At 41.6% G+C, this 18764-nt stretch overlaps 1 protein-coding gene across 1 annotated transcript in view; it reads right to left on the reverse strand.

Annotated features, from left to right (window-relative positions):
- Window positions 1–10662: 10662 nt before the first annotated feature.
- Window positions 10663–18764, reverse strand: part of LOC139447605 (WD repeat-containing protein 44-like) — a 36156-nt gene continuing 28054 nt past the window's right edge. The window contains exons 17-22 of the mRNA XM_071229012.1: window positions 18210–18332; window positions 17662–17853; window positions 16830–16931; window positions 16476–16591; window positions 14132–14256; window positions 10663–13456 (exon numbers count right to left, since the gene is read on the reverse strand). Coding sequence (XP_071085113.1) covers window positions 13281–13456; window positions 14132–14256; window positions 16476–16591; window positions 16830–16931; window positions 17662–17853; window positions 18210–18332 — 834 coding nt within the window. The 3' untranslated portion in view covers window positions 10663–13280. The remainder of the gene's footprint in view (window positions 13457–14131; window positions 14257–16475; window positions 16592–16829; window positions 16932–17661; window positions 17854–18209; window positions 18333–18764) is intronic.

Consider the following 18764-nt stretch of genomic DNA (forward strand, 5'->3'; position numbering starts at 1 on the left):
ATATTTTCAAAGAGGGACTAAACAGTTGCGAATTTAAACGTTTGAAGACGCTTTATATGCATAACTAGGTTATTATGCTTCTGAAGAAAACAAAGTGTGGTGGAACTGCAGGATGAACTACCTTCTAACGGGGGATATGTGAGGTTATACCAGTCTTATGTTTCCATTCACAAGTCACAAATGATACACATGTAAACATCGGGACCACATACACTGTTGGTTGCGTGTTGCGTGTTGAGAGTATACCTACTGTCTACAACTGCATGTATACTCAATTTGTTGTGTTTTCTTTTAGTTTGTTTGTTGTTTAACGCCGCATTCAGCAATATTCTACCTATATGACGGCGCTCTGTAAATAATCGAGTCTGGACCAGACAATCCAATGATTGACATCATAAGCATCGATACAAGCAAATGGAATACGATGACATGCATCAACCAAGTCAGCGAGCCTGACCACCCAATCCCGTTAGTCGCCTCTTACGACAAGCATAGTCGCTAAGTAAGGCAAGCATGGGTTGCTAAGAACCTATTCTACCCCGGATCTTCACGGGTTAATATAACTTATTTTAAGGGTCCATGCAGGCAATATATAGGATCATGCGAAGTAACGAAATGGTGATAAAGCTGGATATTTGTTAAGTGCGGCTTTAAGCAACAAACCAAAACTAAAACTTGTGTTAACCAGGGTAGCCTTGAAATTGTATATAGTTTAACTAGGTATAGTTGGTTGTAAATAAAAAAAATAATTAACTGTAGTTCATTGTCACTTTGTTTGTTTCTTTAATTGTATATTGTAAATATAGTGTAGATATATTGTATGTTGTATTGTAGATATAATTGTATATAAAAGATATATCACATAAAATGTTCAGAATGCACTGTTCATATTTAACAGGTATCTGATGATACAGAAAGATTGGTCTTAGGGCTGTATCATAATTTGTATCATAAAAGGTTTGTTTACAATATATTGCCATGAATTAGGTTTTATTTACACTTTTCTACTCTTTTGTTTTTAACTTTTATTATACCTGAAAATACTGAACAGGCCCTAATTCCTTTATAAATATTATCACTTGTATGCAAATAATATATCTTCCTTAGGCGTCGTCATCTCGTCATCGAACCAGTCAGGAGATCAGATCTAGGAGGTCCAAATCATTGCCAAACTCTGGTAAGGTTACGATATCGAATGTATACAGTTCTGCTGGATTATCGGCAGTCGTCGTTAAATGTAGGCTATCGATACATCACTGTACTTATTCAAATCTTTTTGTGTGAAAATGCTTTTTAATCGTATCAAATGAAATTATACCTTCCTGTTTTGATCAATCAGAATCAAGCATTCTTCAATGTCATAGTGGCAGTAGGGCTAGCCCATCATTGTGGGGCCAACTGCCCATACCCTATCAGGACCAGAACCCCAGATTACCCGATAGGCATTTTCAATTACAAGGTATGATGTTAAAACTGGGATTCAGCCGGAACTAAACGATCCTGACCTGGATGAGTGACCCGCTTTCACAGTGGGTCCCGGCTGATAATACTTCTGGCCTACATGTGGCGGTCATGGAATTTCCGAGTCCCGTGATGGGATTCGAACCAAGGACCTTCTGTTCCGAGGTGACTTTTTAAATTCCAAAGCAGCATTCCAAGCAGGATGGTTAATTATAATACATATATAAGTTTCTTTTCAAGCTGCTATTAATGTATAAAAAAAGTAGTGGGACTTGCACATGCTTACCCTTTTTGCGAACACCAACAGTGCTGTCGTCACTGATTTTCACCATCCATACATATCATTTCAACTGCTGTTTTGCCTTTTATACACAATGGAATCTGTTTCATCGGATAATTGAGACTGGTTATTATCTGGTGTTGACGTATTGTATCTATATTTACCATTAGAACATGATAGACATTTAAAAATTGGAAGAAGCCCAGTGAATACATGACATGTTTTTTTATGGATAAAGAGACAAAGAATATAAGAAGTTGTTGTGCATAAAATAGTGTCATGTCTACATAATCAGAATATGACTTTAAGGCTTTAACATGAGTTATAGGGACCCCATTTAATTAGTTTTATTTTTGTTTGTTTGTTTGTCGTTTAACGCCACATTCAGCAATATTCCAGCTATATGACGGCGGTCTGTAAATAATCGAGTCTGGACCAGACAATCCAGTGACTGACAACATGAGCATCGATCCACACAATTGGGATACAATGACATGCAGCAGCAAGTAAGCGAGCCCGTTAGTCGCCTTTCACGGCAAGCATAGTCGCCTATCACGGCAAGCATGGGTTGATGAAGACCTATTCTACCCCGGATTACCGACAGCTGACGGAAAGTAACAAGACAAGTTGTAAGGCGACTTATGTTTCTCCAGATGATACAGAGGCAGGTAAAGTAATGAAATGTGCAGTGTTTGGATAATTTCGTTAGAGCCTGGATAAAACCATAGATCAAGTCGACAGTAGTTTTGATTGGTTGGTGGATGAAATGACACCACAGCTGCTCTTGGTGCCCCTTGATTTCAGTGAATGTTGCTGTGCATGGCTCAGGATGCAGTCATTATTTTGTCTGCGTTCAGTTTCTACATGTGGGAGTGGCATGAAACCCGAGAGGTAACTGAATGGGCAGTCCAATAACTACAGCATGGACTAGTCATAAAATAAGTCATTTCATAAATGATTCTTTCCCAGGATTTAATGATTGTTTACATCAAAGTGTGAGCCATAAACAACACAACTTGGACATATTTGTTGAGATTTTATTTTTATAAAATGAATATATGCATACTTTTCACAGGAGAAACGAAGATATGGACTTTGTCTTACCTATAATAAGGTAATGTCCATTGCTAAACAAATGATGAAATAATCATGTCAGCTGGATCTTTTCCCTACAAGGGCTAACATGTACTGTCTGCTCTATATGTTCTAATTAGGGGCTCACATGTACTGTCTTCTGTATTTGATCTAATTAGGGGCTCACATGTACTGTCTACTCTATATGTTCTAATTAGGGGCTCACATGTACTGTCTTCTGTATTTGATCTAATTAGGGGTTCACATGTACTGTCTACTGTATATGTTCTAATTAGGGGCTCACATGTACTGTCTTCTGTATTTGATCTAATTAGGGGTTCACATGTACTGTCTACTGTATATGTTCTAATTATGTGACCAGCCTCACCGAGCCTTGCCACAAACCAGCCTCACCGAGCCTGACCACAAACCAGCCTCACCGAGCCTGACCACAAGCCAGCCTCACCGAGCCTGACCACAAACCAGCCTCACCGAGCCTGACCACAAGCCAGCCTCACCGAGCCTGACCACAAGCCAGCCTCACCGAGCCTGACCACAAGCCAGCCTCCCCGAAAATTGTCTCCCTTTATCATAAGTGTCTAGCTAGTACAAAAACTGTTGACTTCCTTTTTACATTTGACATTGACAAGGCAAAATAATTACACATGGTCATTTATGGAGTTAATATTGCTTCTTACTGTTTGTTATTCTCTTGAATTTCTCATTTAACTCGCCAATTGAGACTGTTTGTTTCACAAAGCACCATTTCTATTACTTGACCAGCGTGTATCCTTTCGCTGCCAAAAGAGGTCTCGGAAATTTCAGGAATATTTTTTGTTGAAGTTGATGTGGTATATAATCATACCTACCCTAAAGATTTTTTGTTACTTTTTGTTAATATTTATCAAATTTTGCAAAGACAGAACTACGTTTTAAGTCGCAACAGGTTACAAGGGGTGGTGAAACGCCCTGTGTCCGGTAGACATCTACACAAAATGTATATAATAAATAGAATATTTCATGTGTCTCAGTAAATGTCATGTTTCTCTCATCTCATGACGTCACTCATGAAAAAATCTACTTTTCACCATCACTCAAGAAGAAAAACATATTTCACTCAACACATGAAATATCCTCTATCTCTCTACAAATTTACAGTTCTGCTGAGTCAACAATTTGAAAATATATATTCATATATGGATATGCATAAATAAATAAATATGTAGGATTCCTTATAAATATTTACATACTTCTTTTGCTTCCTTAAATCTTAAAAAACAATATGTGCACCTGACACTTGAGTGTATTTTGAAACGAACTATTTGCAATAATTTGGATTGAGTTGATAAACAATGAGAAAGATGATTCCCTGAGCTTTTCCTCCATAATTGTGATGTAGCAAATTATTCTATCATTAAAAGTCTTTTTGACTGGTTGTTATTGAAAAGATGCTTAGGTATCAAAGTCATTTTTAATCCAAAGCAAATATTGATTACGATGTGATTTTGTTTTTGTTCTTTTTAACGTGTATTATTTTGGTACTCTACCATGAATTAGGAAATCACTCGATTCTGATTGGTCAATCAGAGGCTATTAAATCACAAATGTACCGTTATTGGAATGCCTTGATTGACCAATCAGAATCTAGTTTTTCTCATTTTTTCGCAATCGTGGACTGCCAAACCTGCCTTCATATGTGTACCATGCATCTTGACTCCATCAATATTGCATGAAACTTCAAAATGATGAACTAGGGGATACAGATTAGGAAATACATTGAGGTACATTCTTAATCTGACAAAAATACACTCATCTGAAAATAAAACATAAAGTACTGTCTTGAAATTAAGATGAACAGGCAAAACATGAAAACCAAGACAATGTGTAACCATTGCGACTTGGTACCATGGTTATTTATTATGACACTTTTTATCAGCTGCCTTAAGAAATATCAATAGGACCACAACAATCATTTGTAAGTATTAAAAGAAAAAAATACCAAAACAACATTACTGTGACAGACCTTCAACATTAAACATCAGCATCAAAATGTTTGACATCTTTGGCATGCTCATAAATACTCCCTTTGCTGTTTACCACAAGAATCTTGAGTCTTCAGACTAATGAAATTCATTAAAAGGGCTCTTATCCATGGCATGCTACCTGGCCTACCATGAGGCTCTGTAGTGTAGCTGTACAGTCAGTTCTAATTATTCTGGAATAAAAATTCTAATGATATGAAAAAGTAAATGTTTTGTACATTTAGAGTAATTTCCTCATCCAGTAGAGTTCACAGTCCCTGTGCTGTCCCGATTAATGACCACTATGTACTTCCAGAGAGTAAACAGTCTCTGTGCTGTCCAGATTAATGACCACTATGTACTTCAAGAGAGTAAACAGTCTCTGTGCTGTCCAGATTAATGACCACTATGTACTTCCAGAGAGTAAACAGTCTGTGCTGTCCAGATAAATGACCACTATGTACTTCGAGAGAGTAAACAGTCCCTGTGCTGTCCCGATTAATGACCACTATGTACTTCCAGAGAGTTAACAGTCCCTGTGTGGTCCAGATTAATGACCACTATGTACTTCAAGAGAGTAAACAGTCCCTGTGTGGTCCACATTAATGACCACTATGTACTTCAAGAGAGTTAACAGTCCCTGTGCTGACCAGATTAATGACCACTATGTACTTCCAGAGTGTTAACAGTCCCTGTGCTGTCTCGATTAATGACCACTATGCACTTCAAGAGAGTTAACAGTCTCTGTGCTGACCAGATTAATGACAACTATGTACTTCAAGAGAGTAAACAGTCTCTGTGTTGACCAGATTAATGACCACTATGTACTTCAAGAGAGTAAACAGTCTCAGTGTTGACCAGATTAATGACCACTATGTACTTCAAGAGAGTAAACAGTCTCTGTGCTGACCAGATTAATGACCACTATGTACTTCAAGAGAGTAAACAGTCCCTGTGCTGTCCAGATAAATGACCACTATGTACTTCAAGAGAGTAAACAGTCCCTGTGCTGTCCCGATTAATGACCACTATGTACTTCCAGAGAGTAAACAGTCCCTGTGCTGTCTCGATTAATGACCACTATGTACTTCAAGAGAGTAAACAGTCTCTGTGCTGACCAGATTAATGACAACTATGTACTTCAAGAGAGTAAACAGTCCCTGTGCTGTCCCGATTAATGACCACTATGTACTTCGAGAAAGTTAACAGTCCCTGTGCTGTCCCGATTAATGACCACTATGTACTTCAAGAGAGTAAACAGTCTCTGTGCTGACCAGATTAATGACCACTATGCACTTCCAGAGAGTTAACAGTCCCTGTGCTGTCCCGATAAATGACCACTATGTACTTCGAGAGAGTTGACAGTCCCTGTGCTGTCTCGATTAATGACCACTATGTACTTCAAGAGAGTTAACAGTCCCTGTGCTGACCAGATTAATGACCACTATGTACTTCAAGAGAGTTAACAGTCCCTGTGCTGTCTCGATTAATGTGTGTGTGTGAGTATGGTTTTACGCCGCTTTTGGCACTATTCCAGCAATATCACGGCGGGGGACACCAGAAATGGGCTTTACACATTGTGCCCATGTCGGGAATCAAACCCGGGTCTTCGGCGTGACGAGCGAACGCTTTAACCACTAGGCTACCCGACCGCCCCTCTCGATTAATGACCACTATGTATTTCCAGAGAGTTAACAGTCCCTGTGCTGTCCCGATAAATGACCACTATGTACTTCGAGAGAGTTAACAGTCCCTGTGCTGTCTCGATTAATGACCACTATGTATTTCAAGAGTGTTAACAGTCTCTGTGCTGACCAGATTAATGACAACTATGTACTTCAAGAGAGTAAACAGTCTCTGTGTTGACCAGATTAATGACCACTATGTACTTCAAGAGAGTAAACAGTCCTTGTGTTGACCAGATTAAATGACCACTATGTACTTCAAGAGAGTAAACAGTCCCTGTGTTGACCAGATTAAATGACCACTATGTACTTCAAGAGAGTAAACAGTCCCTGTGTTGACCAGATTAAATGACCACTATGTACTTCCAGAGAGTAAACAGTCCCTGTGTTGACCAGATTAAATGACCACTATGTACTTCCAGAGAGTTAACAGTCCCTGTGTGGTCCACATTAATGACCACTATGTACTTCAAGAGAGTAAACAGTCCCTGTGCTGTCCAGATTAATGACAACTATGTACTTCAAGAGAGTAAACAGTCCCTGTGTTGACCAGATTAATGACCACTATGTACTTCAAGAGAGTAAACAGTCTCTGTGTTGACCAGATTAATGACCACTATGTACTTCAAGAGAGTAAACAGTCTCTGTGCTGTCCAGATAAATGACCACTATGTACTTCCAGAGAGTTAACAGTCCCTGTGTTGACCAGATTAATGACCACTATGTACTTCAAGAGAGAAAACAGTCCCTGTGCTGTCCCGATTAATGACCACTATGTACTTCAAGAGAGTAAACAGTCCCTGTGTTGACCAGATTAATGACCACTATGTACTTCAAGAGAGAAAACAGTCCCTGTGCTGTCCCGATTAATGACCACTATGTACTTCAAGAGAGTTAACAGTCCCCGTGCTGTCACGATTAATGACCTTTATGTACTTCAAGAGAGTAAACAATCTCTGTGCTGTCACGATTAATGACCACTATGTACTTCAAGAGTGTTAACAGTCTCTGTGCTGTCCCGATTAATGACCACTTTAAAGAGAGTAAACAATCTGTGTTGACCAGATTAATGACCACTATGTACTTCCAGAGAGTTAACAGTCCCTGTGGTGACCAGATTAATGACCACTATGTACTTCCAGAGAGTTAACAGTCCCTGTGTGGTCCAGATTAATGACCACTATGTACTTCAAGAGAGTAAACAGTCCCTGTGTGGTCCAGATTAATGACCACTATGTACTTCAAGAGAGTAAACAGTCCCTGTGTGGTCCAGATTAATGACCACTATGTACTTCAAGAGAGTGAGATCATACACCTCTTCTTTGAGGATTGCAGGAATGTAGCTGCATGCAATACTATGAATGGCTAATTGTACCTACCATTTTTACGATAATAAGCGCCCTGGACAGTGACAATTAACACAGGTGAGACTTATTAAACCATGTATGCAACGATGTCCGAGATCCAGCAGTAGAGAACAAACCAATGTCGAACTACCAGTAAACAATGCCTCACTTTATAACTTAGAAGATTGTTCAGTGAAAAGGTCAAAAGGAAATAACTGCAAGTTTTACTGTACTACTTGATCTTGTTGTATTTCCCCCTGATATGTACAAACACTTCATCACTGCTTTTTAGCATCTGGCATAACCAGGTAGGTGTTTTAGGTATGGAACAGTTTGACGGGTTACCATTTGATATCGACCAATCAGAGACTGTCATTCTCTGACAGCTAAGGTTAATTTCAAGGCACCAATGTTAGTCTGGTCAGTGAGTTGCTGTGAATCTGTTTTCTCTTTCCACATATGGACAGAATGAAATTCACCATATTTCAATTAAATTGTTTGACGGCAGTAAAGAAATGGACCATAAATACCAAAGCATAGATAAACTGTTCACCATTTAATAAAAAATACTGTAATTACAAATCACTAAAAAATATGCTGTGATGCTATCTCCAATGTTAACATGCCCGCAGTAATGTTTCTCTTCTCTAGTCAAATCTCAATGTCTGTAATACATGCACCCCCTTCTACACAGTTCCATTGTCTGTAAGCAACATGTTTTATACCTTAAAGAAAGGAGGACTATCAGGGAAACTTTAGGGCTTAGTTAAGGGGTGCTTGGAAAGATTACTTGCAGTGTGGTCTTAAAGTTGAACAGTGGGAGCTTATTGGAGCAGGTCGCTTAATGTAGCAGGGCGTATATTGGAGCAGGGCGCTTATTGGAGTAGGGCACAAAATGCGGCAAATAGGAATGTTGGGGTTCTAATTTAGGGTTCCGGGTTATGCAATCTCATAAAAATAAGACCCTTAACATTTATTCCGATACCACACCTCTCTGTGTAAAGATCTGAAGACACCTCATAGGAGTTTGCATGATGTAAACTGATGAATCAGAGTCAGGATCGGGGCTTTGAAATACAAGGTACGAGTTAGTTTAGCATTCAGACAAACATAGCTGATTTCCATATCTTGCAAATGAATGTAATCAGACAGTTACAAATGCAAACACATAAAGCAGAGTTAAACATGGTTGTGTATACATTCTGTTGTTACTGTGCCCTTGGCATTTACACTCAAAAGGGTGTATCAAAAACCGATTATCGAGGCTTTAAAGAAATGAACCTAAATCGTTTTAACATGCTGACATCTGATTGGCTCAAGAAACAGCGGATCCTTCATTGTGATTGCGTGGTCAGAGTTGGCACAGGGTCACCTGACATGACCTATGGAGGTGTTGTCAGACCTTGACACTGAGAGGTATCTGAGTACAAGATCTGATCTTAATGGTGTCTTCCCAATGTGCCTACAGTCCCATTCTGCCTAAAGTAAAATCGTGAAAGGATACAGTCTGATGCTCAGAAAGTGATGCATGAGTGAAGAACATGTGTGGGTTGTGTGAACAACAATGGATTAGAACTTAAACTGGATTGATCTTCAAAATAGTTTATTGATGTGATTGATTCTATATTATTTTGTTGTTGTTTTAATATTTTAGACAGGAAGCTGCAACAGTACAAGCCTGACTGTGAGTGAGTTGGGTTTAACGCCGCTTTTAATAGTATTCCAGTTATATCGAGGCGTGTCAGCTTAATGTGGGAGGAAAGCCCGAAGTGATGCAGGTCTCAGAAGTTTACCACTTCGATGAAACCCACGAGCAAGGGTATGGTGCTGGCAAACCTAGAAACATAATAGGGGCGAATCGGGATTCAAACCCACAATCATAGGTTTCCGGCATGCCCAAGGGATGCAACTCTGCACAGTGAATCGTGGCACCTGACCATCTTAATGGAACTGCGAGTGCCAACACTTGAACTTCTCTGCTACTCCAACCTGCCTATTCCAACAACTGTATATTTAACAGGTCTGACTATAACAATGTAGTGAGACATCCTGATTCCCAATAAACAAGTGGGCTCTGGATACAACAAGAGACTAAAATACATGTAGACAAAGCATAGTTTCTAACGATACATGAATCTCCAAATAAATAGTGAATTTCAGATATAACTCTGTGATTATGATTGGCAATTGGAGTTGACAATATACAGTTGACTGTGTAATACTAGGTTGTGCTATTCAAAAAGTAAACAGCATTATGGAGTCTTAATTATCCAAGACATATTTCAGATTTCACGATTGACTATTCTTTTCTTGCTGCTAAAACATGAGTGAGTGGGTGAGTGTGGTTTTACGCCGCTTTTAGCAATATTCCAGCAATATCACGGCGGGGGGGGACACCAGAAATGGGCTAAACACATTGTATCCATGTAGGTAACCGAACCTTGGTCTTCGGCGTGACGAGCGAACGCTTTAACCACTAGGCTACCCGACCGCCCCTGCTAAAACATGAACAAAGTATTGGGTGCTGTTGATAGAATAATGTTAAAATTACATCCTGGAAGAGGTGATGAGGCTTGGTGATAACTTTCATAATGCATTCCCTGTCTGCACAAGACGTAAATGGCCGCGAAGTTTTCTTGTATGGATTTCCTGTTCACAAGAATGTCATCTTGAGACGACCGTATACATTAAGATTGGTTGGTTGGTTGGTTGTTGTTTAACGCCGCACTCAGCAATATTCCAGCTATATGACTGCGGTCTAAAAATAATCCAGTGTGGACCAGACAATTCAGTGATTAAAATCATGAACATCGATCCACGCAATTGGGACACGATGACATGCATCAACCAAGTCAGCGAGCCGTTAGTTGCCTCCTACGACAAGCATACACATTAAGAGAGAAGATGGACACTTCAAAACACAGCCACATAATACAACAGACAAATTATGCAAAGATCTAATTAAATAGCCTGCATTGAAGGGTAAAAAACTGTGTAACAATGGAAACAAAATGTGTTTTAAATTGTGTAGGCTGATAACAACAAACCAGTTGCTATATAATAGTTTATCCAGATATTATGAATAAAAGACTGTTGCCCATTTGAACAACTATACATCAACAAGTTAAGAATTTGGCACTGAATAGGTCTGTTGACCTAAGGTCAATAAAATCCCATCTTTTGTTGATGCAATACCTCTCTGCATGAAGACCTAAGGACAGCTACGTAGGAGGTCAGAGGGAAGCAGGGGAGGGTCAGCCAATATTATGAGTGAGTGAGTCAGTGAGTTTGATTTTAGCAATATTCCAGCAATATCACTGCAGGGGACACCAGAAATGGGCTTCACACACTATACCCCTGTCGGGAATCGAACCCCTAACAAGCAAACGCTTTAACCACTAGGTTACCCGACCACCACCCCCCACCCACCCCCAAAGTATGAGTCTCTGGGGGAGGGACATAAAAAATAATACACATTTTGTTATGGTCATGAAAAAAATGGACATTAAAGACTAAAATAAATAAGGTGATTTTGTATTTTGTCTTTTCAGGGAGAGTCATAAAAAAATGTACAGGGACATTAGGAGGGTCAACCAAAACAATGACAAGCATAAGGAAAGTTTCATTATTTTCAGTACATCAAAATCCTCTGACCCACCCATCTCTTTAATAAATGACCAGTTTAAAACTTTCGTATCAGCTAATCAGTGGTGAGACCTCTAACTTTCTTGTTATAAGTGAGTGAAGCACTTAGACCAGCATGTATGATTTCTGTGTTGCAAAAACAACCTAAATTATTGTGGCTAACAGTTGTCCACCACAATCAACAATCAGCGCTATTTTCGGTACAGTGTTGGCTTCCATTGTCTAGTGCTTATCACCTATTAGTACCAATTATCTGTTGGCTTCGCTTGTAAAGTTTCCACCTATGTCATCTTTTTACTTTTGTTGTCCTTACATGTACATATATATGCTCTCTGCCTCATGGCATTCATTCACCTGATGAGGGAGTAAGCATATACTCTGAAACATTGTGTTCCTCATAATAAATAAGTTGACATCCATAAGTTCTCTTCCTACTGTGTATGCCTTCTAAATGCCTTTCAAAGACTCGTAAACGTTGTGTTCCTCATAATAAAGAAGTTGACATCCATAAATTCTCTTCCTTATGTCTATCACCTCTAAATGCCTTTCAAAGACTAAATTGCCCCCTCCTGAAAGTACATAATCTTATTGTTGATGATATTTCATACACCCTGTCATTTGTGAGCATTTTGGCATCTACATACAAATGGGAGCTCCAGCCAAGAAATACTAGTTCTGTGTCGGCTTTCTTTACTTAATATCAAGATGGCACATAAATGAAGCTAAATAACTTTAGAAAATTTATATCTGCTGCAAGAACCTACACCTCCTTCATTAAGATCTGGCTGTCAAAGTTTGCACAGGGTATGCAACCTCCTATGGACCTATCACATCAACTTCATGCAGAGAGGTAGCGTATCAGAGTCAAAGGACTTTAATGGTATTGCTGTTGTCCAGACATGTAGACTTTCGGATGGTGAAGAATGTACAATGAGTTGCATATTTAGAAGACAACGACATCCATGTTCTGACAGCCATATCTGACCCGACTCCCGGGACGAATTTCTTCAGTAGATAGTGTGATCCAACTGATCTTACTGGCATAGAAGTCTGCAAGGAACATTCTGATGCGGTGAACAACCAGTGTGAGTTAATGTGAACACAGTCCTGGCCTACAGACATTCCTACTCAGTCAGGACCCTGGTTCAGATCGTCAGTGGGTTTGCAGCAGCCATAACGGTGAGATCACAAGCTTCTGAGGAACACCATGTGGAGGATCAAACTCGGCCTGTCTGTGCTAAAAGAACACCCTAACCACAATGCTACCCATTGCCCTCGTCTGCTGTGTAAATGGGCCATAGGAACACCATGTGGAGGATCAAACTTGGACAGTCTGTGCTAAAAGAACACCCTAACAACAATGCTACCCATCGCCCTCATCTGCTGTGTAAATGAGCCATCACAGATCAATCTCTACAGTTTGAATGAAACATGAAGTTGAAAGAACATGCACCGTTTTCGTCTTGTTTCAAGATTATCAACACACTTTGCACAAATGTAGGGAATCTTCCTGTTCATGAAACATTCTTCCAAACACTGACCATCAATAAGGCTTTGATGTGACTCTAGAAGCTGATCTTGAGCGTCCTATCAGCAACACTATCAACTCGGAATGTTCCAGGAGATGGTAAATCTAATGCCAAACTATATCCCGGGCACGCATTATCAGTCTTCTATATTTTTCATGACACCACAATAAGGGTCACACTGGTATCGCAAGTCTTACTCATTGCTCTATGTGGCCTAAAGCTAAGGATACCATCAAGTATCACAAACATGGAGAGTTGGTCATGATTTTGATCGCTCCAGTAAAATCAGCTGACACGATTATTTCCCTTTGTTCTTCAGACTCTTGGCTTTTCTCCGCTCCCTCTATTGGCTTCTTTTTGAAGAAGTGGGACGGATTGGGTGCAAAAATGGCAGCTGTCACTACTGCATTGTGAACTGGAAACAATGGAAATTTTTCGTCTTAAACGTCAGATAAAAATTGTAAACAAAATACAGTTAACTCAATCATAACAAACACGTTTATAACAAACTGATGGATATAACGAACTGGGTTTTTTTGGTCCTGTTTTTTTGCTGTAAATATGCTTATAACGAACTACTGTTATAAAGAACAAGCATTAGTGGTCCCGATGAGTTCATTATAACCTTAGTTTACCGATACTAATATACTGAATCTATTCTATCAAATTGTCTTGAGTTTTGTTTGTTTGTTTGTTTAACACCGCACTGAGCAATAATTGACTTGAGTTCACAGATAAAGGTGTAACATCACAGCATCTTCCAAAACGTACTTCAGAAATCCCCGCAACAAAACAATGATGATGAAGGAGGACACAGTTTCAACCTGTCTGTAAAATCCTCTGTCATTCCAAACTTCTTTAAAGAATTGAAAAAAATCAACCCATGAAAATTTCCAAGTGTATATTTTAAGTTTGGATTAAAAAGTAAGAGTATTAAATACAGAAATGTAACCAACCTGAACACATGAACAGAAAAAGTTAGAGCCAGGAGACCCTTGTTGAAATTTAAGTACTAACACATAATTTTTTATGGAGCTTACACCACACAGTTCCTGTGAAGTTCCACAAAAATCTGTTGGTCGGCACTTACCTTTGATGGCCTCCCAGTAGTCACTCCTATCTCTCCTAGACGAGGAGAACTTGAACTCGTGGTGAGTCTTCCACACATAGATGAAGTGGTCCTCGGAGCCACAGATGATGTGCTTGCCACTCGGACTGAAAGGACAAGCAATGAGTATTTTACAAAATGAGTGTCAGATCTTGTATTTCCCTTGTGAGAGCATGCCAGGAGTATTTCCCCTGTGAGTGAGTGAGTATGGTTTTATGCCGCTTTAAGCAATATGTCCATGGTGGGAGACACCAGAAATTTCCCAAAGTAAGATGCAATACCATAGTATTGATTTACATATCTGTGAACAGTATTCCAACCATATATTGAGAGGGGGGACCAAGAATGAGCTTCACAGATAATTTTTTGTGCCATTAACTATTAACTTGGCTATTATTAGTTTTCTTTGAGTATTCAATATATTTTTAATCTTTCTATAGACTTATTTAAAATTAATTCTTCTTCTTTTTTCAGGTATCTTCAAAATATCATTTACACAGATCTCCCCATTAACACAGATAAAACAATGTGGCTACCCGACTCCCCATGAACACATTGTGGACCACAACACGCCCACCCCACTCCCCATGAACACACTGTGGACCACAACACGCCCACCCCACTCCCCATGAACACACTGTGGACCACAACACACCCACCCCACTCCCCATGAACACACTGTGGACCACAACACGCCCACCCCACTCCTCATGAACACACTGTGGACCACAGCACGCCCACCCCACTCCCCATGAACACACTGTGGACCACAACACGCCCACCCCACTCCCCATGAACACACTGTGGACCACAGCACGCCCACCCCACTCCCCATGAACACACTGTGGACCACAACACGCCCACCCCACTCCCCATGAACACACTGTAGACCACAACACGCCCATCCCACTCCCCATGAACACACTGTGGACCACAACACATCCACCCCACTCCCCATGAACACACTGTGGACCACAACACGCCAACCCCACTCCCCATGAACACACTGTAGACCACAACACGCCCACCCCACTCCCCATGACCACACTGTGGACCACCCTACGCCCACCCCACTCCCCATGAACACACTGTGGACCACAACACGCCCACCCCACTCCCAAAGAACACACTGTGGGCCACAACACGCCCACCCCACTCCCCATGAACACACTGTGGACCACCCTACGCCCACCCCACTCCCCATGAACACACTGTGGGCCACAACACGCCCACCCCACTCCCCATGAACACACTGTGGACCACCACACGCCCACCAAACTCCCCATGAACACACTGTGGACCACAACACGCCCACCAAACTCCCCATGAACACACTGTGGACCACAACATGCCCACCAAACTCCCCATGAACACACTGTGGACCACAACACACCCACCAAACTCCCCATGAACACACTGTGGACCACAACACACCCACCAAACTCCCCATGAACACACTGTGGACCACAACACGCCCACCAAACTCCCCATGAACACACTGTGGACCACAACACACCCACCAAACTCCCCATGAACACACTGTGGACCACAACACACCCACCAAACTCCCCATGAACACACTGTGGACCACAACACACCCACCAAACTCCCCATGAACACACTGTGGACCACAACACACCCACCCCACTCCCCATGAACACACTGTGGACCACAACACACCCACCCCACTCCCCATGAACACACTGTGGACCACAACACACCCACCCCACTCCCCATGAACACACTGTGGACCACAAAACGCCCACCCCACTCCCCATGAACACACTGTGGACCACAACACACCCACCCCACTCCCCATGAACACACTGTGGACCACAACACGCCCACACCACTCCCCATGAACACACTGTGGACCACAACACGCCCACCCCACTCCCCATGAACACACTGTAGACCACAACACGCCCACCCCACTCCCCATGAACAACCACAACACGCCCCTCCCACTCCCCATGAACACACTGTAGACCACAACACGCCCCTCCTTCACCCCATGAACAACCACAACACGCCCCTCCCACTCCACATGAACACACTGTGGACCACAACACGCCCATCCCACACCCCATGAACAACCACAACATGCCCCTCCCACTCCCCATGAACAACCACAACACGCCCCTCCCACTCCCCATGAACACACTGTGGACCACAACACGCCCACCCACTCCCCATGAACACACTGTGGACCACAACACGCCCACCCAGTCCCCATGAACACACTGTAGACCACAACATGCCCACCCCACTCCCCATGAACACACTGTGGACCACAACACGCCCACCCCGGAGCAGTGGGTGTCACCTGAAGCCAGCCTTGATCTGACTGGAAGTGTTGGTTCCTCCCTTGTACTTGATGGACAGCGTCAGGTCTACCAGATCATAGAGGCGGATACGGGAGTCGTTTGATGTAACCAGCATCTGAAGAACAAAGTTCCATTGGGGAGGACGACATACAGATCTGGCAATCGCAACATGTCAACATAGTGCCAATGTAGTGCTAGAACGTACCATGAAACATGAATCTCTTGCCAATGTACATCGTTAATTCCCTTTGATCAGACATTTTGTCCTAGCTCATTGGTTAGTCCATAAATTCTTCCCCACATATTCGTTAATTTAAAGTCTCGGGTGATGTTTGCGTGTAGTCAGTATTTACCTTGGACTCTCCTGGCACTGGCTCAATGCCTGTGACCTTGTGACCTCTCGCATTGCGGCCCCTTGTTGAGCGCACATGGATTTGAGTGAAGTACTTCAGTTGCTGCAGTGACAAATCATGAAATACATTTTAAAAATTGAAAAACTCACCATCTCCTATGACCAGCATGGGTTGCTGGGGACCATTCTAACCTGGAACCACTACAGGTAAGGAACCATCTTTGTTTTCATTTAATGACCTTGACCCTCAATTTCAGCCAAACTAATGCATGATTATTTCTTGTTGGAAACATGGGCCAAGCAACATCATTTCGCGTAACAAAATCCGGTCAGTAAACTGTCGTGTAGATTTCGGTCGATTGCAGGATTTGCAAAACATTTACACCGCCAACACATTGTCAACAAATACGATCTAAATCTTTTTATGTTTTTAATCAAGGTGCTCACGCAATTTGATGCACTTTGTGATGTAAGACATGTTTTATCACACTATAGAACTTGATTATCGATCAGATCGTCTTGCCTGGGCGACGCTATTTCGTTTGATACAAATGCAAGTGAATCTGATTGGTCCATAGAAGTTCAGAAGGAACATGACTCGTAATAACCACAGGTGGCGCTACAATCAAGCCCAGGAATTACAGCCTAGTTCGCAAGGGTGGAAACTAACCTTTTAAAGTCAGTTCACTCCCCTGCCTAGGGAATATGCCCCAAGGTGTATCCAGCATATAAAACAAGAAGGATGTTCCAAGGAACATGACACGTGACACATAGTATCCTGCCACAGACAGATGTCTCCCAGACATTGCCCTGACAACCACCCCGGTCCTCACCTCTGTGGTATAGAAGATACACTTTCCATCGTAGGTTCCCACCACTGCATATTTGCCGTTCTGACAGAAGTTGGCTGTGGTGATGAGATTAGCTGATCCCGACACCTCATTCCATAGCGTCACTTTCTTGTCAGGAATGTTCCACAGTCGTAACTTGCCATCCAATGACCCGCTCAAGAAATAGCGGTCATCCTGGAATATATAATCGTACCAAACATAAGTGCGAGATCATCTGAGGGCAAATTGTGAATACAGTTTTAGTACAGAGGACAATATGTGGGGAGGGCAGATTGTGATAGACTTGTAGGGAAGATTGTGAAGAGAAGCACCATGCTGGGGACACCATGACCTAGCTAGGACAATAATAACATCACTGATTATTTGATGCTCATCATGGCGTAGTATGATGCACCCACCACAAGGCGGAGACAGTAGTTTCCTGTAGTTGTAGAATACAATTAGACGAAGCAAATGTCATTTATTATGATACAGTGATATTCTGTTGTTTACAGTATTGTTAAAGATACAATGGCGATCGGTCTACTCACCCTGGGATGAAATACGATGGCTGTGACAAAGTCTATGTGTTGAAAGGTACACAAACATTCCCTTCGTGAGATGTGCCAAAGTCGCACTGTCTTGTCCATTGAGGAGGACAAGATAAAATAATTCTGGAAATAAAGAAAAATAAAGCTACATGAGAGAGAGACATGACTATGCAGCCTGTAAGTGATATTTTGTGGCTGTTCATCAATATTCTAGCCATGTTGTGGCTGTCCATATATAAATCAGTTTGGGCCAGGCACACCTGTTTGGTAGTACATGACCCACATGAATCACAACGAAGTCACACATGGTGACCAACCAATCCTCATTTTAGTCACCAAGCTCAAGGATAATAACTTTAGACCAAGACACATTGAGCAGGTCGGCACTGTGGCCTCTGTGTGTACAGGCAAACTCAATAAGGGGACACAAGTTAGTACTTACTTTAGACCAAGATACATCCAGCAGGTCGGCACTGTGGCCTCTGTGTGTACAGGCAAGCTCAGTAAGGGGACACAAGTTAGTACTTACTTTAGACCAAGATACATCCAGCAGGT

Source organism: Haliotis cracherodii, unplaced genomic scaffold (assembly GCF_022045235.1).
Source record: "Haliotis cracherodii isolate W230 unplaced genomic scaffold, xgHalCrac1.p SCAF_7, whole genome shotgun sequence".
NCBI classification, from domain to species: Eukaryota; Metazoa; Mollusca; class Gastropoda; order Lepetellida; family Haliotidae; genus Haliotis; species Haliotis cracherodii.